Raw genomic sequence first — 24654 nt, forward strand, 5'->3', positions numbered from 1 at the left:
TTCAAAACCAGGCTAGCCTTGGTATGAGACAGGATCTCAAACAACAAAACAAGAACAATCGAGATGGTTCAGTAAATAAAGGTGCTTGTCACCAAGCTTGTCGACCTCAATGCCATCCTCAGAACCCCACAGGGTAGGAGAGAATAGACTGCTGAGAGCTGTCCTCTCTGACCACACAAACACACGTGCGCGCGCGCGCGCACACACACACGTGGTAAAGAACCACAAGTAAATAAATGAATGAATAAAATGTAATTTGCAACATTATACCAAACCAAAAAAAAAAAAAAAGCAAAGCACAGAAAGAGTAGCTGTGCAGAAACGATCAGTAAGGAGCAGAGACCATTTCAAGCATCCCTGGACTTTAAACTCCAGCCTCAATAGGACACCCCTAAAAACGTGATGAATCCAAGCACCCTTCGGGACTGGAGGAGGGGGCTCTGTGTCTCTCTGCACCCGCCCACCTCGAGTGGAAGCTGCGCGCGCAGCGCGAGGGTCCTGCGGTGTCCCGGCTCCGCTCCAGGCCACGATCCAGCCCGGGTTTCCGCGCGCGCCGCCCCGCCCCGCCCCGCGCCGCCTCGGCCGCCACCGGAGCCGCTCGGAGCTGCGCGAACATGGCCGAAGTCGGCGAGGACAGCGGCGCCCGCGCCCTGCTGGCGCTGCGCTCGGCTCCCTGCAGCCCCGTGCTATGCGCCGCGGCTGCGGCCGCCGCCTTCCCGGCCACTACGTCCCCGCCGCCGCCGGCGCAACCTCCACCCGGGCCGCCCGCGCTGCCCGCCGAGCCCGGCCCCGGGCCGGTGCCCTCCACCGTCGCCACTGCCACCACCACCGCGCCCGCCCTGGTGGCCGCGGCCGCTGCCTCCGTGCGCCAGAGCCCCGGGCCTGCCCTGGCTCGCCTGGAGGGTCGGGAGTTCGAGTTCCTGATGCGACAGCCCAGCGTCACCATCGGCCGCAACTCGTCGCAGGGCTCGGTGGACCTAAGCATGGGCCTGTCGAGCTTCATTTCCCGGCGCCACCTGCAGCTCAGCTTCCAGGAGCCTCACTTCTATCTTCGCTGTCTCGGCAAGAACGGCGTCTTCGTGGACGGGGCCTTCCAGAGGCGCGGAGCGCCCGCCCTGCAGCTACCCCAACAGTGAGTACTGCGCCACCCTCGGGTCACCCCTCTCCGGACCTGGCCTGAACCCCCTGGCCACCCCTGACCTCTACCCCGCCCAGCTTGGCTCCTTGTCACTCTGTGATCTCGACCCTGCTCAACCTGAACCCCCCGCCCCCCGGTCACCCCCTGAACTCGCCTCCGCCTGGTCTGGCACCTGGGTCGAGCCTCAAATTTCTTACCGTTCCCACCGGGTCCCAGCCCTTGGTCACTCCCTCCTCCATCTCGACCCTGCCAGGCCCTAGCCCCTCTAATCTCGACTCTATCCGGCTCTGATTCCCTAGCCATCTCCCAGTCTTGATCCCACCTAGCTCTGACCCCTGGTTACACAGATCTCCATCCCACCCGGCCCAGCTGAGCCTGATCCTTAAGTTACTGGTGATCTCACCCATCACCTGGCTCTGACCCCGTGGTTGTCCTGATCTTAATCACGACCCAACTAACCCTGACTCCCCAGTTAACTCATTGGGCACTGATCCCTGGATGGGCCCGACTCCCATTCAGCCTGAAATCCTGTCACCCTGACCCTGGACAGGCCTGAACACTTGGGTCCATTCTAACCCCTTTCTCTCTCTCTGACTCTGACTCTGACTCTGTCTGTCTGTCTGTCTGTCTGTCTCTCTCTCTCTCTCACACACACACACACACACACACACACTTACACACACACACTTGCACACTCCCCAACCCCATCTGTCTTCCACTCCTCCCATGTTGGAGTTGGCTACCCATGATCTCCAACCCTTTCTGAACCCAGCTTATCCCTAATCCCACCTGGCCTCAATACCTGGGGTCACTCTTGACCCCCATCCTACCAGCCAGAAGCCGTTACCCCTGACTTCCCTTAACCTGAAGGTCCTAGGGCCACCCCTAACCCTTATCTCACACAGCCTAAGTCTTCAGAGGTCATCTCTGACTTCGAATGGTTTGAAACCATCAGCTCACCCTGATCTCCATCTTTACTTTGGGTCAACTCCAGACCCTCCAGCCCTGAAACACTCCCCTTCTCCGTGGTCACGCCCTGACCTAAACCCTGGCCAGCATCATGAGATACCACCCAGCCTGAACTAACACCACTCCTCCCCAGCCCATCGCCTTCAACCCTGATTCCATTTATACAGAACCCCCAGGGTCACATCTGACCTTTGCTAGTCTGAACAATGCTAGGTATGCTCCTGTCTCTGACGACACAGGCCAGGACCCAGTGTTCACTGTGAGGACGGACTGACAGATGAGCTGTGCCTCTCCCACCTGGGAGGGTGTTACCTGGGAGGTATACGGTGCAGGGGTATATGGTGCAGAGGTATATGGTGAGCTGCCTTGAGGGCGGGGGGCGGGCAATCCATACTTTAAAGGCATGTCTGGAGGCAGAGGCTTTAAAGAGGCAGGACAGGAAGTGCTGTGCCTCAGTTTACCTCCAGAACATGGTAGGAAACAGGTCTGTCCTTAGCTTGGCCAGCTCCCAGGACAGCGCCCTATGGCATTTCAGTACCATGCCTACCTTACCCTCTTCCAAGCTCCCATTATTCCCAGGGCCGTGTCACCCTTGAGGGTCCAGAACCTTAAGATCCAAGGTACTAGGAGAGAGCCATGTTAATTACTTTCTCCCCGCAGTTTCTTTTTCTATTCAGTAATTGCTTCTACTGCTCACTAGTGTTCCTTTGACAAGGTTCACAGTCAGGTGTGTGTGTGTGTGTGTGTGTGTGTGTGTGTCCAACTCATCACTCACATTTATAAGCACCATCAGTGTGCGGTCTTTGCTGGGGTCATTCCCAGGTCTGGAGTACTGCTGTCTGTGTTTGCCTTCTCAGGGTCCAGACACATAGTTATAGATTCTGTACTGAATAACTTTGAACCCCAACAGTGACTCATCCCATTAGGGTGTGAGAGGGAATTCGACCTTCATTTCCCAGACCTGAAAGCTGTGCCCTTGTGAAGTGTACATAGCCAGTGGGAGAGCACTCCCGTAGCTCATGCAAGACTCTGAGTTCTGCCCCCAACACCAAAAGGAATAAAAAATAAAATAAAATAAAATAAAATAAAATAAAATAAAAGCAGATTTCTTGGAAGGTTAGTAGGTCATTAAATTCATTCCTGGGCCTGAGAAATGGACAGACTACCACACTCTCTCTCTCCCCTTCTTAGGGGCTCTTTCTTGAGACTCAAGTTCTGGCAACATCTCAGTCTGCTATCCTGTTCTCAATCTCCATTTCTCTTCTCAGGGTTCTTGTCCCAGCCCCTTCTGCTTCATTCTTATTGTTGGGGGTGGAGGTACACATGCAGGAGCCAGAGGAAGAGGCCATTGAGGTCCTGCTCTGAGCAGCTCTTCACCTCATTCCCTGAGGAAGAGTCTCAGATTGAACCTGGAGCTGGGTTGGCAGCCAGGAAGCCCCAGCCATCCTCCTGTCTCCACCCCCTACAGCACTGGGGTTACAGCAGCAGGAAACCACACCTGGCTTCTTACCTGGGTGCTGGGCATTCCTGCTGACATCCGCCTGCCATGGGCAAGTGTTCTTACTCACAGATCCATCTCCCCAGCCTCACTCACTGCCTTTTAAATAAAAGGCTTTCTTTTGCACAGAATTGTTTCTCCCACCCCCACACCCCACCTCCCTTAGACAAAGTTTCAACCCTATATCATTCCCGCACGTGTCCTGGGTAGGCTAAGGCTGGTATTTTTGAAGTGATATCTGTGTGTGCAGTGCCTGGAGATCTGTGTCCTAGGAGCTGGCACGTATAGTGGGTGCGTGTCTGAGCACGGTGGCTTAGCTGGCAGGGAAGTGACTTACCACTGAGCCCTGAAGCCCTTTGGATGGGTACAGAATGCCCTGTGTGTGTGTGCGCACGCACATGCGAGTTGTGAGTTCCCGTGTATATGTATGTGGGCATGAGTATGCTGTGTGTGTATATACATGTGAGCATGTGTATCTGGGTGTGCATATGAGTGTCTGTGTATGTTTGTGCATGCATGTGTGTGCATGCACGAGTGCGAGGATGCACACATGTTGGGGTCAGGGGGTGACATACCTTCAGCATGATCTTTATCATCCTCCATCCTATTTTGTGAGACAGGACCCTTATTGACCCCGGAACCTGCTGGTTTGGCTAGACTGGCTGGCTAGCAAGCCCTGTAAACCTCCTGCCTCAACTGTTCAGAACTGAGGTTACTGGAGTGCAGCAGGGCCCCCCAGCTTTTGCTTGCATGTTGGGCACCAAGGTCGGGCCCTTAGGCTTGCTGGCGCTTGTCCCCGGAGCCCGCTCTCTGGCCCTGAGGCACACTTTCTTCTTTTCAGTTTTTATCTTGAAATGAAAATTTCATTAGTGACTTGGAAATAATGGCAGTGTTTTCTGTTCCTATCTCTTGTTTTGTTAGCCAGTTTTAACACTAATATTTAAGGTTATAAGGCCAAGTGTGGGGGTGCATACCATAGCGGCAGATTCAACCATTGCATTACAGCTTTGTTGACTTAACTACTGCTCGATTTCAGTGCGCTCCAGTAGCTCCACGCTTGGCAGTTTTGTCCCCTGTGGACACCCACACTGATTCCCAAAGCAGCCCTGATCCTCAGCTGCCTTCTCCCTCCCCCTCAGGATAGCTGACAGTGACGGCCATCTCTATGGGTGAATTTGCACACACCACACTCTCCTAGGCGCCTCCCACACAGGAGCAAAACCAGAATCTAGCTCCAATTGTTGCTAGAAGCATATCTTTTCAAACCTTCAGTGCTTTCAATTGCTGGTGACAGGGAAAGTGTCTCCTGTTGTGTTTGATCCTTGGGTGGAGAAACACCCAGAGCTGCCAGGTACTCAGGCAGAGGGAGTATGCCTCTGTGGTACTGAGGTTCAAGGGTTCAAGCCTAGGGCTTTGCATGTGCTAAATAATAAGTAAGCACAGAGCCACATGCCCTCAGCCCCTCACTGGGGGATTCTAGACAGGAGCTCTACCACTGAGCCACACCCAACTCCTCACTGGGGGACTCTAGGCAGGGGCTCTACCACTGAGTCACACCCCAGCCCCTCACTGGGGGATTCTAGGCAGGGCCTCTACCACTGAGCCACACCTTCCAGTCCTCTTTTCACTTTTTATTTTATGACAGTTTCTTACTAGGTTGTCCAGGCAGGCTTTGAACTTTGAATTTCCTGCCTATTTTTGCAGAGTATCTGGGATGATAGGCATGCATCGCCAGGTCCTATTTGTGTTTTGAGTTTGATTCAGCCTCTTCCTTGGGTGAGCTTCAGTGTGTGTGTATCTGTCTGTCTGTCTATGTTGGTGATGATGTCTGTCTGCTTCTTTTTACTATTTACTTTGGAATTGATTGATAAACTTGACAGATGCCCTTGCTGCCACAGCAGAGTGCTTGGTCTGGAGTCCTCTGCTTAGGCTCATGAAGGGATCAGATTTTCTCCCCAGTTCTGAAGAAACAAAAAGTAAAACCACACACACTGGGTACTGAACCTCAGCCCCTGGAATCCACGGTTGCTGTCTTACAGCCACCCCGTACCTTCCTCCCCTGTTCTGCTTAATCTAGAAGCCAATCACAGGCGTGGAGCCGCCCTCGGAAGATAAGGATCACTTAAGAGAAAGGTCACCACCGTGGCTCGCCTCACCTAAGAAATCCACAGTGGGTTCTCCTGCTGGCAGCACCCACTCAGCTCCACTGCCCCATGAAGGTCTCACCCTGGAGTGACTAGAATCAAAGTCATAGGCTGTCTGTCTGTCTTCTGTCTCTTGTGTGCATGTGAGTCCTTGTGTCTGTATATGGGGCACATGTGCACACGTGTATGAGTAAGGGGGACAGGTCACCTTTGGCTGTCGTTCCTTAGGAGCGTCCTCCTCGTCTTCGTCCTCGTTCTCACCCTCGTCCTCCTCATCTTTTTCTTTTTGGACAGGGTCTCTCACAGACCCTGGAACCTGGAGCTCATCAGTCAGGCTAGCCTGACTTTTGGGTCCGAGGGGCCGTCCTCTCTCTGTACTGAGATCACAAGGCCACCCTGGTTTTTACCAAGTCTTTCCGGACCGACCGAACTCAGGTCCTCATGTTTATACAGTAAGCAGTGTCCCCACTAAGCCACGCCCCTCCCTAGCCCTGGAGGATTCCTATCCAACCTTCCATGCGTCTCCCTCTCGCTCAGCTCGCTGAGTGATGTGTTTGAAGGAACAGGGTCATTTGTCCCCAGAAGTTTCCACAACTCCTCATAAGACTGAATTCTAGACACAGGCAGACCTTCACTTTATCGTACCTGCGAGTGGGTGTTGACCCCAGAGATTGGATCAAATTTCAGTTTGATTTTTATCTTTTCTTTCTGGTCAGAACTGCCTCTTCACTGGTGTTTGGTGTGACTATCGGGAGACAAAACTGTCTTTATCAGATTAGATTCTGTGTGCACCGGGAAGCAAGTCTGTGAGATCATACTCAGATCCTCACGCTTGCTTGGCTGTCCCACCCCCACCCCACACTCCTTTATTCTGGCAAGCCCTGAACTCACCATATGACTCAGTTAGGCTGACTTCAAACTCCTGATCCTCCTGCCCCAACCTCCCAGTACTGCGGTGACAGGCAGGTGGCACCCTGTCAGCAGCTCTTGGCATTAGTTAGGAGTTAGCTGAGCTGCTCGCGTCCTCACAAGGACCCTCATGTGTCTTTGGCTACCATTGTAGGGTTGTCAGGGACTTTGCCTCAGGGAGAAGGGTGGCAGTCACCGATCACAGTGATTATAGACTCAAATCCCGATAAAATATAACCATATGTCATGGTGGCTTTGCTACCTAAGGAATCGCTTCAGATCTATGAAAAGATACTTGACAGCTCTTTGCCATTTCCAGCTGGTCAGTTGACTGTAGCCAATCAGTAATTAAGCCATTGAGCAACTAGTTAGCAGCTGGACGTGTTGAAATCCGTTTGAAAAGGCCGGACTCCATGAAGACAAACAGTTCCTCGGACTTCTCCTCATTGCATGGCATCACCAGGGCTGACCACAGCATCCCCCTTTGCCTGCATCCCCCTACCCTGGTGCCCCCCATACTTTCCAGGGGGCTGCTGGGTGGGGTCAGATTGGTCAGCACAAAGCATCATTTTGCCTGTTGCTATAGGAGAGGGTGTCTACTCAGACTCTTTCCAAGAGTCAAAGCTGGACCATGTGGGGACTGGGGTTTTGTTTATCCGGGTCTGTCTGGAGGCAGTCTGGCATCATGGAGAAGGAAGGACACTAGGAGGGCAGCAGAAGCCAGCTACCTGGGAGAGGGGAATGGTCCCACTGGTCCTAGGGGAAGTCCCACTGGAGTGGGGAAGAGCCACGGGGGTGGTGTGGGTGACTTGGGTTTGGTGGAGGAGGGCTGGAGTGCAGCGTGCTTGGAGCTGGGGAGGGAGAGCTATTGCCTGGGCAATCCTGGGGTCAGGACTTGCAATACAGTCCCCTTCTAGGGAAGGGCTTCCTTCCGTTTGTTGGGAGGCACCTGCGGCTGGGTGTCAGGCTTGTCCGTTCTGCTACACTGTGGTCTGGTTACGAAGTTCCTTCCAGAAGGTCTGCGGGGGCCTAGGTCTGCAGCACAATCAAAGCCCTACCTCCCTGTCAGGACTGCATAAACCAGGTGTGATGGTGCACACCCGCAATCTAGTGCGGAGAGGCCGGATCAGGAGTTCACGGCCGGCCTCAGCTACATAGTGAGCGCAAGGCCAGCTGGGTTACAGGAGACCCTGTCTCCAAAAAACCAAAACGAAAAAGTTTGCAGGGATGTAGTTCATTGGGAGCTGGCACAACGAATCCGTGCTAAAACCGTAATCCGCTCAGTTTGCACTGAAGACGCTAGGCGATCGCCTAGGGAACAGGAGTTGTATAAATCCTTTTCTGATAAGATGGGGTCTCATGTAGCCCAGGCTGGCCTCCAGTTCCTTTGTAGCCGAGGATGACTTTGCAGTGATCCTTCACCTCCCTACTGCTGGGATCCCAGATGCACACCACCACAGCCAACAGTTCATAGCTGTCCGTCTGTCTGTCTATATAACTTATATAGTAATTATATAGTATAGAATTTTCACCGTTGGTCCATAGGAAAGACGATGTTGGTCATGTAATGCGACGTAACTGAGTTTGTACTGAGCATACAGAAGCTTTGTGAGCAGATATAGACCACGTGGAGACATAATGGGGGTCTTATTTGATGTTTTTGGAAAAGACTGGGCTCTGTTTTAAAAAGCAGAAACGAAAGCAAAGGAGGTGGGGTTTGGAGACCCGAATGTCGTATTTGTTGTTTTTGCATCTTGTGAATGTCGGGAGGATAAACTTGCTAAATTAATGACACTCAAATTGCAGCCATGCCTCATTTCCATAATTACCCTACACTTAAGGCATTTCATATTAAAATGAGAGGATTATAGGAAAAAAGTGCTTTTACTTTGGTTTCCTGGAAATGGGCCCTGTTACCACTGGCTTGGAGATCCTGTAGTCATTTTAAAGCATTGTTTCTCCTAAGTTTCTAGCTTCCTGGTTAAACGTTGCCAGCCAATGAGAGAGAGAGAGAGAGAGAGAGAGAGAGAGACAGACAGACAGACAGACAGACACACAGACAGTCAGACAGAGACACCCTGTGAGCGCATCCGTGGCTACATAGCAAGTTTGAAGGTGACACAAGCTACGGGAGACCTTGTCTCAAACAAACAAACAGAAGACCTAGGAGTTCTAGGAACACATACCACATCCCCCAGCCCCACCAAACCAAAAACTTGGATTTGGCCAGATGTGGTAGAACATGGTGATTGCCTGATCGCTTGGGCAGTTGGAGGAGGAGGACCTTGAGTTGTGTACTAGTGGCTCAGCCTGGACTGCATAGACCAGCCTGTCTCAATGAAGCCTCCAATTCAGAGTGAGACCCGTTGTGCTGTTTGAATTGTGTTGTCAGTTTTGGGTCTTTTAAATCTTATTTTATTTATTATTATTGTATGTGTGTGAGCATATGTGTGTGTGTGTTTGTGTGAGTGTGTGTGTGTATTTGTGTGGGTGTGTGTGTTTGCACAAGCATGTGTGTAAAGGGTGCATGCCACAACACATGTGTGGAGGTCAGAGGACAGTGTCCAGGGATCCTGTGTTTCCTTCCACCCTGACTCCTGCAAGAGAGCTCAGGCCAATAGACTTGCAAGGTGACCGTGGTTTTTGTTTTTGTTTTAACCTCCAGAGCCATCGTAACAGTGCAGCCACTGCAGTTTTATTGTGAGCCTCCTGAGCGGCTAACATATGTAAGCCAGCGAGACTCACAGCTTGCTTTGGCTTTCAGTCTGCTGCAGGGTGTGAGAAAGATTCGGCCACACAGCACTGTAGCTGGAAATGAGGGGCTTGCCGGATAGTTGGATAGTCGGATAGTTGTGCCCGCCCCCGGCTTTTATCTCTCACCAGGCAGGACTTGACCAGCAGCTTCTTCAGGGTTCATCTCAATGCAGGACCTGAGCCAAAGCCGTGGGCCAGTGGTCAGTGCCTGCATCACCCCACCATAGCTCATGTTGGGAATCACTCCTTCAACCCCACTTGTGGTTTTATAACACCATGCGTTCATTCCCCAGAGTGATGGCAGACCTCATCTGGACTGAATAAAGAAAAGGTTATTTTGCCCTAGGTTCCTTGCATAAATTTAGTCTCTGTGAGGCTAATAAGACATGATTTTTTTAAATGTCAATCTTAATAGGAACAAGCCCTTTGATATGCACAGCTTTTGTTATTCTTTCTGAGATGGGCTCCTGTTACCTGAGCTGGCCTCAAACTCATTAGGTAATTAAGCCTGCCCTGGGGGCTGAGGATGTGGCTCAGTGGGTGAGTCTGTGCCTAGAATCCCCCAGTGAGGGGCTGGGGGTGTGGCTCAGTGGTAGAGCCCCTGCCTAGAATCCCCCAGTGAGGGGCTGGGGGGGTATAACCTAGTGTCCCTGCCTACTATATAGAAGATGCTGGATTTGGTCTTCAGCACTGAATTCCTTGTGTCTAGCTGGAGCTGTGTGCAGTCTTCTCTGTGGTCCTGCAAGGTACCTGTGACAGACACTGACTACAGTTGCCTCCAGGTCCTGGGCAGCAGATAAACCAGATGTATAGGCAACATAGGGTACCAGGACAAGAAAGCTCTTTTGGGAGTGTCACCTCCATCATGTAACAGGCAATGGTGGTGTGACACAGAGGAGTCTCATTGTGTTACCAAGAAGTCTTAGCTGGAAGGCAGTGATTCAAAGTCACTTGTGAACTTAGCAGCTCTTTGGACCTCAAAGTGAAGCAGGATCAGGCTGGAAGCCACCTGCCAGCCCCGCCACTGCCACCGAGGTTGCAGAAAAGGAAACCCTGCAGAAGCCAGGGAACTCCTCTTTTTTCCCTGGGAAGTTCAGATCCAGTCTGCCTCACAGCTAGGGTCCTCCTTTGAGAATGAACCTGGGCTGGGCCACCGGGCGGTGGTGGCGGCGGTGGTGGCGCATGCCTTTAATCCCAGCACTTGGGAGGCAGAGGCAGGTGGATTTCTGAGTTTGAGGCCAACCTGGTCTACAAAGTGAGTTCCAGGACAGCCAGGGATACACAGAGAAACCCTGTCTTGAAAAACCAAACCAAACCAACCCCCCCCCCAAAAAAAAAGGAGAGAGAGAGAGAGAGAGAGAGAGAGAGAGAGAGAGAGAGAGAGAGAATATGAAACTGGAAGCAAGTATCCTTCCCCCAGAAATGTCCAGGAGTATCCAGCCGCCTCTGGTTGCAGCCCCGTCAGCCAAGAACGTGGCTCCCTGGTTTGGTTCCAGCACATAGACCATGGATCAAGGCTCAGCTTCCCTTTCTGAGTGTTTTTTTCTATATAGATATATTTTCCCTGGTTCGCCTACCCTTAGACTGACTAGCCAGGGATGCCGTGGAGAATCTAGAACTTTCTCCAGCTTCATTGAGCTACAGTAGGCGTTTTGTGTGTTTTTGTTTGTTCTTTATGTTTTCTGTTCAGCTTTTCAAGCAGCCTCAGATACAGGCAGTGCCCTAGTGTCCTTGAGAGCCACAGGTTCCCAGGCTGCTGAGCACAGCCTTAGTTTATCCTGTCACAACAGAGGGTTTTTTCACGTGAAGATCCTTCTGTCTTCAGCTCCCATTTCCCCAAAGGAGCCTGGAGTTAGATGCCTTCTGTCCATGTCTGGCTTTATGTGGGTTCTGGGGATTCGAACTCAGATCCTCACACTTGTATGACAGTCACTTTACCCACCAAGTCATCTCTCTAGCCAGGAACTGTTTTTGATAATGACGTTCATCCTGGGCATCTCAATCCATTTGAGTCCAGCTCCTCAGCACCTCATCTTTGCAGATGGTAAAATTCTTTGATAGGTAGGAGGCTGTTGTGTGTCTTCCTGTTCTTGTCAGCCTTCCATGCCGGGTGTATTCACATAACAGGCTGTTGGTGGTGTTGGGGTGGTGTGCTTACTTTTTAGGTAGGTTCTCTCCATTCAGACCAGGCTGGCCTTGAACTCATAATCCTCCTCTCAGCCTTCCAAGTGCTGGGTTATAGGTATGTACCACCATGCCCAGATGCCGGATGAGCTTTCTTGGTGCCCTTGCTTTTAGCCCTGCCATGGGCAGGTGAGTAGGTGCTGGGATGAGAACTGGCTGTTGCCAGAGTCTCTCGAGGTTAGAGGCTTGCTGCCTCTGGAGATGGAGCCAGCCCCAGATTGCCCTATGCACTTCAGCAGAAGCTGCATCGCTGGTGGCTGACAGGGAAGAGAATGGCCAGGGGCAGCCGAGCTCACTTCCACTCACGGCTGTGAGCAGAGCTTGGCCTCTCGGGAAGGGCAGCATGCCCAAACAGAGACAGCAGCTCACTGGCTGTGGCTGAGCAACTGGCCAGTCTGTCTGAGACCAGGGGAACCAGCTGCAGCCTGCAGGCCAAAGCCTGCCAGCTGCCTATGTTTGTAAATAAAGTTTTAAGGACAGGCATGGTAGTGCCTTCCTGTAATCCTAGTACTTGGAAAGCTAAAGTAGGAGGATGTGAATTTGAGGCTAGCCTGGGTTACAGAGTGAGACCACCCCCTTCTCCCCGCCTCTTTAAGACAGACAGTGTTATCCTTGCACACTACCTATAACTTTCTGGATTGGCTAAGGTTGCTTAACTGAGATGGCCTGTGTGGCCTAAGAGACAGCTTTTAGGCTCTGCTCCTGGCCCCACCCCCAGCTACTCCTGACTCCACCTCTGGCACCAATCATTTCCCCTCCAGCCAGGACATTTTACTGAGACTAAAAAACCTGGAAGTGCCAGCTTTCTTTATGCACTGCTTCCAATTCTCTTGTCTCACTTATATCCAAATTTAGTTTAGTTAGCAGGAGTGTGTGTGTGTGTGTGTGTGTGTGTGTGTGTGTGTGAGAGAGAGAGAGAGAGAGAGAGACAGACAGACAGACAGACAGACAGAAAGACAGACTATTCATTCATTTATTTGTAGTGCTAAGGATTGGACCTCAGGACCTTTCGAACCTTAGCCAGGAGACATACAACCAAAGGGCCCCTCTTGTGCTCCGGGAATATCGGGCCTACAGCACTGGACTTGGCTAAGTGTTGTACTTACTGTCACATCCTTCGGTGCCTGTCACCCACAACAGATCTTCAGCCTTTTAATTTTTAATCTTTCTTGACCATGACAAAACAGAAAGCAAAACAAAATTTAAAAAACCAAGCCAGATATTTTATAGGATTGCCCAATAAACGCAGTTTCAGTTTTTTACTAAGTGGATAAAAGGGCTGATTAGAGTCAGGCTTAGAATCTTTGGCTAGGAAGGAAAGGGCCACACACCTTCTCCGGATGTGGCTGATAGCCCTGGAGTCCGTTTCTGACTGCAGGAATGCTCTGCTTTCTACCAGGTAGTTACTGTGTCTTCTTTTGTAGTTAATAAGTGATGCTTGAGCCTTAACCCAGTGCAGGATAGTTTGTATCTGTCTAGTCTCATTTACTTGCTTCTAGTAACAGTTTTACAACCCCCTGCATGTGTTTCCTAGTCTTTATCTGCAAACAATGATACTTTTGTTTCTTTCTTCCACTGTTTCTTTCCTTGTTCTGGTTGGATAGGCTGGAGCTCCGAAATCCCTTTGGGTAAAGAGCCTAGGCTAAGGGACTCCTTTCTCTCAGCCAGCGCAGTAAGAGGAATCCATGGAGACATTCCACAGCAAATGCAGATTTCACGGCTGCAGATCTGCTTCCTGGGCTGGGGAGAGAAGGCTTAGTGGATAACGGCACTTACTGCACCCGACAACACCCAGGTTCAAAGCCCCTGAACCCATGTAAGAAAGTTGGATGCAATAGAAGGTCTGTAACCCCAGCAGAGCTCTCAGCACAGGAGAGTATGCAGAACAGCACCCAAAGGTATCCATTACCACGTGTCTGTCTCTTTCTGTGATTCCCTCTTCACCAACTACAAACACTCACACTGGCTCAGCCAGTGCAGCCCTCAGCAGAGAGCAGAATGGGTCTTTCTGATTCGGGGTCACAGTGGTGGTAAAGTGTTAGTAGCCCACCATGTGTCCAGGAGCCACTGGAGGGCTTGGCCTGGGGGTGGAGTGGGGGGGGAATGTGGCTGGGTTTGGTTTCCTTAAGCTTTTTTGTTTTTGTTGTTTTATATGTAATTAATTAATTAATTAATTAATTAACTCTTGTGGGGGTGGAGCAAGTGTTCGGAAGTCAGGGGACAGCTTGCTGGTGTCAGTTCTCTCCTTCCACTGTGTGAGACCCAGGATTCAGTGTTGGCAGCAGGCATCTTTACCCACACAGTCATAAAAACGTTTTAATTGTGTGTGTGTGTGCGCGTGTGCATGCGCGCGTGTGCGTGCGTGCCCCCACCCTATACCTGGGATTATAAGAAGTGCCACCATACTTTGAAGGAAGACAGTGTCCCAGCCTCTGGCGTCCACCCTCTGTGCTTCTGGGTTTATGGGGAGGAGTTGTTGAGGGAGGTCAGCAAACTTGCTGCTTGACATTTAAAACCAACTTTCAGGCTTTCTGCCTCTGTCCATGGAGATGCCATGTGGAGAACTGGGGTCTCCAGGAGATGTGATACTGGAAGACTGGAGCAAGTTAGAGGGCTTGAAAGACAGGAAATGGTGATCTTCTGGGCTGGGATGCCCAGGTACCCACTTTGTACAGGACCACCTTGGGAGGTGGGGACAGGTGCTAAGGGACAGGAGGGTCCTCAGCTAGAGTGAACATTTGGGGGAACTAGGGGTGGACACTGGTAGGCAGTCTCTGGCTAGGGTTTTTCATACCAGTATTATGAATAGAATCCAGAGCCTTTTAATGGGGGGGAGGGGCGGGGGTCTAGGCCAGTTCTGTACTCCTGAGCCACACCTCCAGCCTTTCACTGGGGGTGGAGGGCTCTAGGCAAAGGTTCTACCTAGGGCCCATGCTCCCAGCCCTTTTACTATTTTGAGATAGGATTTTATTAAGTTGCCCAAACTGGCCTTGAACTCCTGGTCCTCATCCCTCAGGCTCCTCTAAGTAGCCCTGCAGGCTTCTGGAGCTGTTTTTATTGCAGAGCAAACCATCCGGACTAATGGGCCATCAGGGATAAATCACAGGACCAAGGATGCGATTTACATAACGGTTAAACCAGTTTAGTGTATCCCGAGAAGGGAGCCAGCTCCTCCCCAAGCGATTATTCAGCGTTATTAATCTGCTTTATGGCCCAGTTTCCCCAAATGGGTAATTGCTCCTTCAAAGTATTAAAATTTATTTAGAAACCTAGGTACATGCAGGAGAGGGAAATGGCCTGACAGCTCTTGAAAAAAAAAGTTCTTTTTTCTGCTACAGGGTTTCATTTGGCCCAAGCTAACCTCCAACTCACAATCCTCCTGCCTCAGCCTCCCACACAGAGTACCATTCCCAGCTGGGTATCCATTTATTCCTTGTGCCTTTTCTTTCCAGTGTGTCTTTCCTGATTCTTCTTTTCTTTCAAAATAAAGAAAGCTATTTTATTTTATTTTATTTTTTATGTTTTATTTACTTAATTGTCTGAGGAGGGGATAGGCATCATGATTGGGGTATGGAGATCAGGACAGCTTTGGGGAGTCACGTGGGTCCGTTCACTCTACCGGCTGAGCCATCTCACTCACCTCAGATCTTTCTAGGCCACGTGGGCCCCGAGTGGCATCCTGTCTTACTAAGATTGCAGAGCTGTGGCTTGGTGCTGGTTCTCAGGCTCGGGCCTCTTCTAAATTTGGGTACAGGGAGACTAGGAGAGCCAAGCAGTCCCCTGTGGGGCCAGCTGTCCTTCCGAGGAGTGTGCTGTAAGAGAGGAGGGTTAAACCAAATAAAGGCTCTTGCAAATTCCTCCCGATGATAAGAGGCGCCTTTGTTTTGTTTGGGTTCTTATCTGGGCCGGCTTAGAGGTCTCTAAGCTGGAGTCTCCGCTGTTTTGTAAACATCTCTAACCCCTGCTCTTCTCCCTCTGGAGAACTAGAGGCTTCCTCTGCCTTTGATCAGATCTTATCAATGGCTGCTGGTGTGAGCCGTCTGCCCGGAAGGCAGAATAGACCTGAAGAAAGAAGCTCCCTTGGGGAAAGGCCTGGTTAAAATGACTGACTCTAAATCTAGGTTTCACAGGGCAGGCCTGGTGGACAGATCTACAATCCCTACCACCACCACCTCCCTGCACTGGGGAGGTGGAAGAGTGTCACAGACCTGAGACTAGCCTGGGCTACGTAATAACTCTAAGGCCAGCCTGTAGCTACATAGTAAGACTGTCTCATAACACAAAAAAAAGAAAAAGCAGCAAATGTTTAGAAGTCTTTGTTTCCTAGTAGAAGGAGTTAGGAGACTACAGTTCTGAGATGTGTCAAGGGCTGTGGTTGACTGCTGACCTGGGACTGAAGCTGTAGTTTCTCTGCGAGCCTAAGGTCTTCAGGTCTGTCCGTCTGTCTGTCTGTTCATAAACACCCTGAATCTAATTTCAAGTTCTCTTTCAGTGGGTCCTTGAGTTAGGGATTTAATTTTTTTAAAAAAACATTCCATTTGTTTATTGTGTGTTTGTGCACTTGGGCAGCACATATGTAGCAGTCAGAGGACAACATGTGGGAGTCTGTTCTCTTCTTCTGCCCTCTGGGTGCTGGTGATGGAATTCAGGTGACAGGAACCTTAGCCACCAAACCATATTGCTGCCTCTCCTTCAGAGAAATGAGCACCACCAGGGCCCTGCTGGGTGTGCTTGGTGCTGTGGCAGATGCACCCACCATGCTCCTAGAAGGAGGAAATGGAGGGGCCACGCATGGCAGAGCTGCTTGGCTGCCCAGTGGGAGGTTCCAGGTCACTGCACACACAGGTTAAGGCCACTTTTGATAGACACTGGACCATGGAGGCGCCCTAGCGCCTGCATGTGACATCACAGCAGGTCTACAGCTTGGGTTTCTTTCTCTGTATCTGGTACTTGTGGGACAGTTGCTCTTTTTCTGGCTCTGTGTAACTCTTGGTTTGTTTGTTTTCATCATTCATTCATTCACTCATTCATTCATCCATCATGTGTTGAGTGGTGGGGGTGGGTGCATGTGTCAGATGTCAGGAAAGCTTTCAGGAGTTAGTTCTGTCCTTCTGCCATGTAGACTAGGCCATTGAACTCAGGCTGTCAGGCTGGGTGGGGAGCAACTTTCCCCACTGGGCCTTCTCATCAGTCCTCCTCTCCCCTTATTTTGGGATCTGGCCTCAGACTGACTATGTTAGCCTTAGGATAACCTTGAAATTAACCCTCCTGCCTCCACCTCTCAAATGCTGGTATCACAGGTTTGATCCACCATGCTCAATTTGTACAGTGCTGTGGAGTAATGTAGGGGGAGGGAGGCTTGACAGGAGATATGTGGGACCCAGGGCTGGGTGCACCTGATGATCTGCATCCAGGCCCAACTTGGAAAAACAGTAAGATTGGCTTCTGAGTCTCCGGGATCGTTGCTGCCATGTTGAGAGCGTTCTGGTCTCTGCCCAGAGCCAGCTGCCCTTTCACTTGGCTCTTTGTCAGGTTGGGGACTTCGCACTGTTTATAGACCCACAAGCGCCTTCAGATCCATTGATGATTAAGCCCTGTACAAACAGCCGGGGTCACCGACAGCCCTGCTGCAGGTCTGGGAGGGTGGCTCCTTCCTTTCTGTTGTGTTTATTCCAAGTGGATGAGAGATGCTCTTTGGAGACAGGCCTGCAGGCATACGCCTTCACCCCAGCACTCAGAGGGCCGAGGCAGGATAGTCACAGGCACAATACCACCCTGTCTGCAGTGAGGCCCAGCCTCGGAAAACAAAACCCAGCGCTGTTGGATGGACCTGAGTTGGTGGAGTGCATGCCTAGCGTGGCCAGTGAACCCCAAGGGTCCCCCGTCTCTGTCTCCAGCACCAGGATTACAGACACGTACTGCCACACTTGGCTTTGGATTTGGATGCCGAGGACCAGAACTCTGGTCCTAATGCCTGTGTGCTGAGCATTTTGCCTGCTATGCGTTATCCCAGCTACCCTCCCCCTCCCCTAGTGACAGAGGAAAGTGACCATCATACAGTTAATTTCGTAACTTTAAAGTAATGAAAACTGAGTTCCTTTTTGTCTGACTTCACTGTGTGTGGTATATGTGTACATGTGTGTGGACAGGCACACAGGAGTGAGTGTGAGTATACAAGTGTGTGCCTTCACAGAGGCCAGAGAAGGACCTTGCTACCCTGCTGTAGCATCTTTGGTCATATGGCTTTGAGATGGTCTCTCACTAGGCTGGTGGTCAGGAAATCCAGTCATCCTCCTGCCTCTGCCTCCCACAGCGCTGGGGTTCCAGCCACGTGTGCATGGCCTTGCCCAGCATTTTATGTGGGTGCCTAAACCAAGCTCAGGTCTTCTGGTTTGCCTAGCAAACTGTGAGTCCTACCGCTGACCCTACCTCCGGCCCCTGTGGGATTTTAAAAATACAGTTAATTACTTTGTTGAATGTTTATGGTTTGTTTGGTTGGTTTTTTGTTTGTTTGCTTGCTTGTTTGTTTGAGACAAGGTTTCTTTGTGTAGCCTTTGCTGACCTCAAACTCAGAGATTTGCCTACTTCTGCCTCTGTGTTGGGATTAAAGGCATGAGCCACCATCACCCAGGCTGTTGTGCATTTTATATGGTAGGGATGTGCATATCATGGTATGGATGGAGATTAGAACACAACTTCCTCCTCCCACCATTTGGGACCCGGGAATCAAACTCAGGTCGTCAGGTTTGGCAGCAATCACCTTTGCCCACTGAGCCATCCCTCTGTATTTGAGACAAAGCCTCATTCTGTAGCCCACACTGCCCTAGAAGTCACTAGGTAGCCCAGACTGTCCTCAGATTCACTGTAATCCTCCTGTCTCAGCCTCCCAGTGCTGGGATTGACTGCGTGCATGTCTCACCATACCCAGTGAGGGGTTGTTTATGTGTAGTTATTTCTGTTCTGTTGTGCACAGGGCCCCGGGTGCTGTATGGAAAACCTAAGATAAAGAAGAACCAGAGCGGAGAGCCAGGCACCATGGACACTCCTGTCCTCCATCCTCCCAGGATCTCACGAAGGATGAGGCAGGAAGCCGGCCTGGGCTCGTCAGTCTTTCTCCCCATCCCCATCCAGCCCCCACTCATCCCATTCACACACATGGATGTTAGTGACACCACCAGGGTCACTCAGCCACCTGGAGAGGCAGTCTCATGGCCGCTGGCCTTCTTCTGAAGCTTGCTCCTTAGTTTATTTTATTTTATGTGCATGTGTGTCTGTCTGTGCACTGTGTTCATGCCTGGTGCCTGTGGAGGCCAGAGGAGGGTGTCCAATCACCAGAGCTGTCATTACAGGTGGTTGTGAGCTGTCTGACCTGGGTACCAGGAGCTGTACTCAGGCTCTCAAGAGCATTGAGCACTCTTAATTGTTGAGATATCTTCCATCCCTCTGCCTTTTGGGGGAGGACTGGGTCTACCAAGCCTGGCGCTCACATGCTCAGCTAGGCTGGCTAGTCAGTAAGTCCCAGGAACCCTCCTGTCTCCAGTGCTGGGATTACAAGCCTGAGCCAGCTTCACCAGGTTTATTTTTTGACAAGAGTTCTGAGGGCCTGGGGTCCTTGTGCTCACGTGACTGGTAGAAGTGTCTTCTAGCAGTGTGCTTTCGTCTCGGGAGGTTTTTAGTTTTATCATCATCATTTGAGGGTGGGGGTTCAGAGGACAGCTTTCTGGAGTCGATTCTCTCCTCTCCCGTTGAGTTCCAGGTGGCCAGGTTTATATACAAGTGTTTTGTATCCCCTAAGCCCTCTTGAGGGCCCACATTTTGTTCTGAGGTGAGGCCATACCCTGGAGCACAGATTGGCTGACAGTCTCCAGCCTCTGCCCTAGGTGCTGAGATTCAGGCCTTCAGCTTTCACCAGGCAGAGCTACCATGCAGCAGCCGGAACACTTACCGACTCTGTCACTCATTCCCACAGTCCTGCAGTGGTGCGTACAGTACAGATTTTTTTTTTTTTCTCACTTCATCCTACTTGCCTTCCCCAGAGAATCAGATTCCCACTTCCTGCAAGTCTCCCTGGATAGCCAGTCATTGCCAACCTCACTCCTGCAGGAGGTGTGAGTGGGTGAGGAGGTAGGTGGCCTTGGGGCGGGTGGGGCCAAGCCAGCCCCTTGTCTGAAAGTGACCTGGAGTGTAGGATGGTTAATCTTGGATGTCAATTTAGTGGGGTTTAGAAGCCCTGAAGGGCTGGGGCTGGGCTCAGTTGGTAGAGGGCTTGCCTGGAATTCACAGTCCCTTACTATATAAACCTGGGTATGGCTCACATCAGTCATCTCAGCACTTGAGAGGTGGATCGGGATTTTACCATCGTTCTTGGCTACATAGAGAATTAAAGGCCAGCCTAGGCTATATAAAACCCTGAGAAAGTAAAACAAAACAAAACAAAACAACCACCTAAAACAATAGGATCACCATGGAAACAGACCAGGCTAGAACAAGGGAGTTCCTCCAGTGGGTTGAGTGACGGGCAGCGCCATTCCTTAGGCTCCGAGCGGGATGTGAGCAGACCCGAGCGGCAGCTTTCATTCTCTGCTTCTCCAGTGGCTTGATGGAATTGGCTGGCATCCACCCAGAGGCACCTTCTAAAGCCACAGATTCCGGGGACGGCTTGGAGTTACCTCCCACTGCCATCCTTGCCTGGGTCGTTTGGGGTTTATCCACTCATGATCTTCTGTCTGTAGGTCAGTCTTTTCTGTTGCTGTGGTCAGTTCTGGAAATGTTTTGGCCATCATTTCTTTGATTGCTTTTCACTCCCTTTCTGTTGTGCTTCGGTCTGACTGTGAATGGCAGGTCCCTGGGTTAAGTCCCTGGAGTCCCAAGGCTCTCGGCACTCACTTTCAGTTTCTTTTCTTCAGTTTCTTCTTCTTTTCCTTTTTCTTTTTTTCTCAGTGTTCATTTATTTCACAGGTATATAATACATGCCATAGATGTGGAGTCAGAGGACAACCCAAGGGCATTGGCTCTCTCCTTCCCCCGGAGGATTTAGGGATTAGGCTCAGCTCATGAGGCCTGGCGGAAAGTATCCTTATGTACTCAGCGAGCTTGCCAGCCTGTTTTGTGTTTTGGTTTTTGGTAGTTTGGAAACCCAAGACCTCTCCCATGCTAGGCGAGCACCCTTACCACTGAGCCACACTCCCAGGTCTCCTCTGGGCTGTTGATTCTACTTGATGTCGTATGTTAGATTACCATACGTTTTGATTATAAGATTTTCCATCAGGTCTTCTTTATATCTTCCAGTTCTTCACTGAGATTTTAAAAACTGTTTTAAAAAATTCTATGCATATGAGCGCATACCTTTTCTGGTGCCGTATCTCAGAGATCTGTAGAGTTCACAGTGGCTACTCTGAGGTGGGCCTGGGGGAGCGTGTACTGGCAGCCTCTCTTGTTTTTCTGAGTTCTCTCTTCCTCCTTGGAAGGATGAAGGGTCGATAACTGAGGCCCAAGACTTTGGACCCTATTGGATGTTGTGTGCCAGCACCTGCTTCATCCTGCCACGTGCTTTCCCTGGCCTTCATTGCTCTGTGCTGGTCTCTGCTCCCCAGTCTGTGCTGTTGATCCAGGGGACAGCTCCACCTGTGGCACGCCTGGGATTCCACAGTCCTCCCCCAAAGCCAGAAGACTTCCTGAAAGCTAGACAGACACCGAGCACTCTGAAGCTTCCTAGCTGAGCACCTTCCCAACCTGCTGGTGTTCTGGGACAGGGCTGTTTGTTTATAGTCCTAAGAATTGGACCCAGGGCCTCCTAGATGCCAGGCAAGCCAAACCCCCGGCCCCTCACGGGCCGATCCTAGCAAACACTGCTGCTGTGGGTTGCACCCCTAGCACTCGTCACCTTTCATTTTGAGAGAGGGCAGGGTATCACTAAGACTGCTGAGGCTGGCCTTTAACTTGCATTGTAGCCCAGGCAGACCGTCAGCTTTCTATCCTCCTGTATCAACTTCCGGAGTCACTGGGAAGGAAAATGGGCGTCCACCCCAGGCCTAACCTGGGCTGGTCTGTGTTGGGATGGGAGAGGTAGAGATATGTAGCGGCGAATTAGTTAAACCGCTTTGGCTCCCGGCGGCTCACATGTGTGCACCCACCCAAGAGCTCTCTGGATTCTCAAATAAAAAACACACAAATGCCAGCTAACTTTGATATGCCTTGACTAGCTCAATGGCTGGGCACTTCTCAATCTCCCCACAGCTAGCAGACATTCCCTCTGGTATTCCTGAGTAAACATCTTTTAAAATCTATATTCCGTCTCCGTTACCCCAGACCCAACTGGGGAAATGGCTGCTAGGGCACGCTCTCAGATTCTTACGTACCACTTGCCTTTACGTTTCATCTTTCTCCTTCCCCATCATGGTGATTTTCTTGTGTCTCCTCTCTCTCCCGGCCCCTTGCCCCTGCAATCTAAAAGTCCCGTCTCCATCTTTCTGCCCAGCCATTGGCTATATGGCAATTCTTTATTATCATTCAGAGCCAGCTGGGGCTAGGGACCCTCAAGGTCTGGAAGCACAGCTTTTTGGGAGCCGAAATAAGACAAAGCATTAGAGCCAGTCCCCAACAGAGCTGGAGCGGCCCACACACCAGCAGCAGCAGCCGGTCCATTGCTGACTGCTATCTCTGTACTCTGCACACCGGTGCTTTGGCCGCTGCTGTGAAGTGTGCCTGTGCCTACTGTGTGTGATGTACTGTAGAGTGAGTCGGCTTGGTTGTCACTGCTGCCATAGCAAATGCCAATGCTGGACGGCCTCATCAGAATCTGCCAGGCTCCCCGCTTAACCCTGAGGAGGCACAGGTTCCCAGCTACCTCCTGGCCTGCTTCCAGATGCACGCCATGGCTAGATTATAAGGCTCTAGTACTAGTTTCAGACTTTCAGCTGTCATTAACTGTTAAGCGACACAATGGACTTTTCTTAACAATTAATTCACATTTGATGGGATGAAACGAGTGCAACCACTGTGGAAATCGATTTGGAAATTCCTTTAAAAATTAGTACCCAGCTAGCTCGGTGCTGGGCGTACGTATACCCAGAGACCTTCGTACTCCATCATAGAGAGATTTGTAACCCCACGTTTATTGCTTCTTTGTTCATGATTGCAAAGCTCTGGAATCAACACAGTTGCCCATCAGTAGATGACTGGATAATGAAATTTGGTAGACACACAAACACTGGAATACTATTCTACCTTCAGAAAAATAAAATTAAAGACATTGGTAGGAAAATGGATGGACTTAGAATATAGACCATTAAGCAAGGCCACAGACTTTCAGAAAGAATTCCATGCTCTCTGTCATGTGCTGTATCTCGTCAGCATATTCATATATGCAAATTAACATACATGTGGGTGCAGTATGACAAGGAGAAAAAAGAACAAGAAAGGCTGAGCATAAGGGGACAGGGAGGGACAGGATGACAGTCCTGGGCGGTGGTCCTGGGCAGAAGCAGTCAGCTGTCACACAGTACTTGGGAGTTCATGTTTTCTTTTTTCCGATAGGGTCTCATGTAGCCCAAGCTGGCCTTGAACTTGCTGTGTTGTCAAAGGATGACTTTATAAACATTTGGTCTTCCTGCGTCCACCTCCCAAATGCTGTGGTCACAGGTATACGGACAGCTTTCCCCTGGCTTTTATGTGAGCATTTGCTGTCTGTGACTCAGTTTCCCTCTTTTGAAACCTGGAACGTGATGGAAGCTGGTTGCTGCTTTCCCCCTTTCCGAAAGATACACTTGGTCCTTGCTTTTCACCGAGGCAGGAAATCAAAGAAGGATCTTGGGACTGGGGAGGTGTTGCAGTGGGGAGCTGTGTTTGAGTCCTCGGTATCCATCCAGTGTAAAAGCTAGACCTGGTTGCACGGACCTGTACCTCAGCCACGTGGGCAGTTGAAACAAGATTGCTGGCTGCTAGCATAGCTCCAGGTTCTCTGAGAGACCCTGTCTCCCGGGAATAAGGGAGTGCTGAAGCAGGACACCCATTATCCCCCTCCCATCTCCTGCACACATGTGTGCACACACCACGTACATGTATGTGCAGATATACACACGGACCTCAGAAGCTTTGGCTCACCCAAGACAACAGGTCCTGTCTCTGCTGGTGTGCAGCGAAGGGATGAGATTCGTTTCCATGAAATGAAACTCACTTCCTTATTGTTGGTGGCCCTCCGCCAGCAGGGTGATGCTGCCTCCCAGGAATACGGTTGCTCTCTCTCTTTGCTTCCTGGCCTCGACTTCTTCCGTGCTGTGGACTTAGCCAACTGTACCTACTGATGCCAGATAGGACTAGGTGGGGCTGTAAGAGACTGGGAGCTGCCCGTCACAGCCGGCCCTGTCCCACCCACCTGGGTTGCAGCTCCTGGGCTGGGCTGGGCCAAGTTTGGGCTCTGGGTAGTTTGTTAGGTCTGGCTGGCCTCTCCTTATTAGGAAGGCAAGCTTGGTTGGCCCAGGGCTGCAGAGAGGAAGTGCCCTGGGAGGATTGAGTTGGGCTCTGCCTTGTTTAGACCAATGGAGCTGCTGTTTGTGAAATAACAAAGCCTTGTTGCTCTTTAGATGGGACACAGGGAGATAGCAGGAGTCTCCAGCCAAGTGCTGTGTCTTGCCTGGGATGCTGAGGTAAGGGCTGAAGCCATCACATGGCTGGCCTGCCACATTACTGTTCCAGGAAACGCTGCTCTCATTCCAGACGGACAGGCTCAGCCACTGGCCGCCCTCTGGGCTGGTTGTGTGTGAAAGATGCCTGGCCCTTTCCGGGAGGCCCTTCCTGGCTCTGCCTTCAGCTCCCGAAAGGGTTTCCTGAGCCAAGTTGGATAGCTCTCATTGGTCCCAGACCTGTGGAAGTCGCCAGAATGGAGAGATTGAGTAGAGAGCCTGTGTCTGGCCTGGCTCCTCCATCCAGGGTCTCACTGATACTTTGTCCTGGTCCCCTCTCTGGTGACTTGGCTTTTTCTGCAATATTCTGAAATACGTGTTTACCCAGGAAATACAACCGTGGGCTTCAGAGAGCTTTTGTGTGTGTTCACAGCAGAT

At 51.0% G+C, this 24654-nt stretch overlaps 1 protein-coding gene across 2 annotated transcripts in view; it reads left to right on the forward strand.

The window, feature by feature from the left end:
* Positions 1-587: 587 nt before the first annotated feature.
* Foxk1 (forkhead box K1) overlaps positions 588-24654 on the forward strand; it is a 60519-nt gene continuing 36452 nt past the window's right edge. The window contains exon 1 of one of the 2 annotated variants that reach the window (NM_199068.2): positions 588-1132. In NM_199068.2, the coding sequence (NP_951031.2) occupies positions 615-1132 (518 nt within the window). In that variant the 5' untranslated portion in view covers positions 588-614. Of the gene's footprint in view, positions 1133-24217; positions 24241-24654 lie in introns of those variants that run through there. The other variant, XM_006504654.2, reaches the window with a different exon arrangement.

This window comes from Mus musculus, chromosome 5, assembly GCF_000001635.26.
Source record: "Mus musculus strain C57BL/6J chromosome 5, GRCm38.p6 C57BL/6J".
Lineage (NCBI taxonomy): Eukaryota > Metazoa > Chordata > Mammalia > Rodentia > Muridae > Mus > Mus musculus.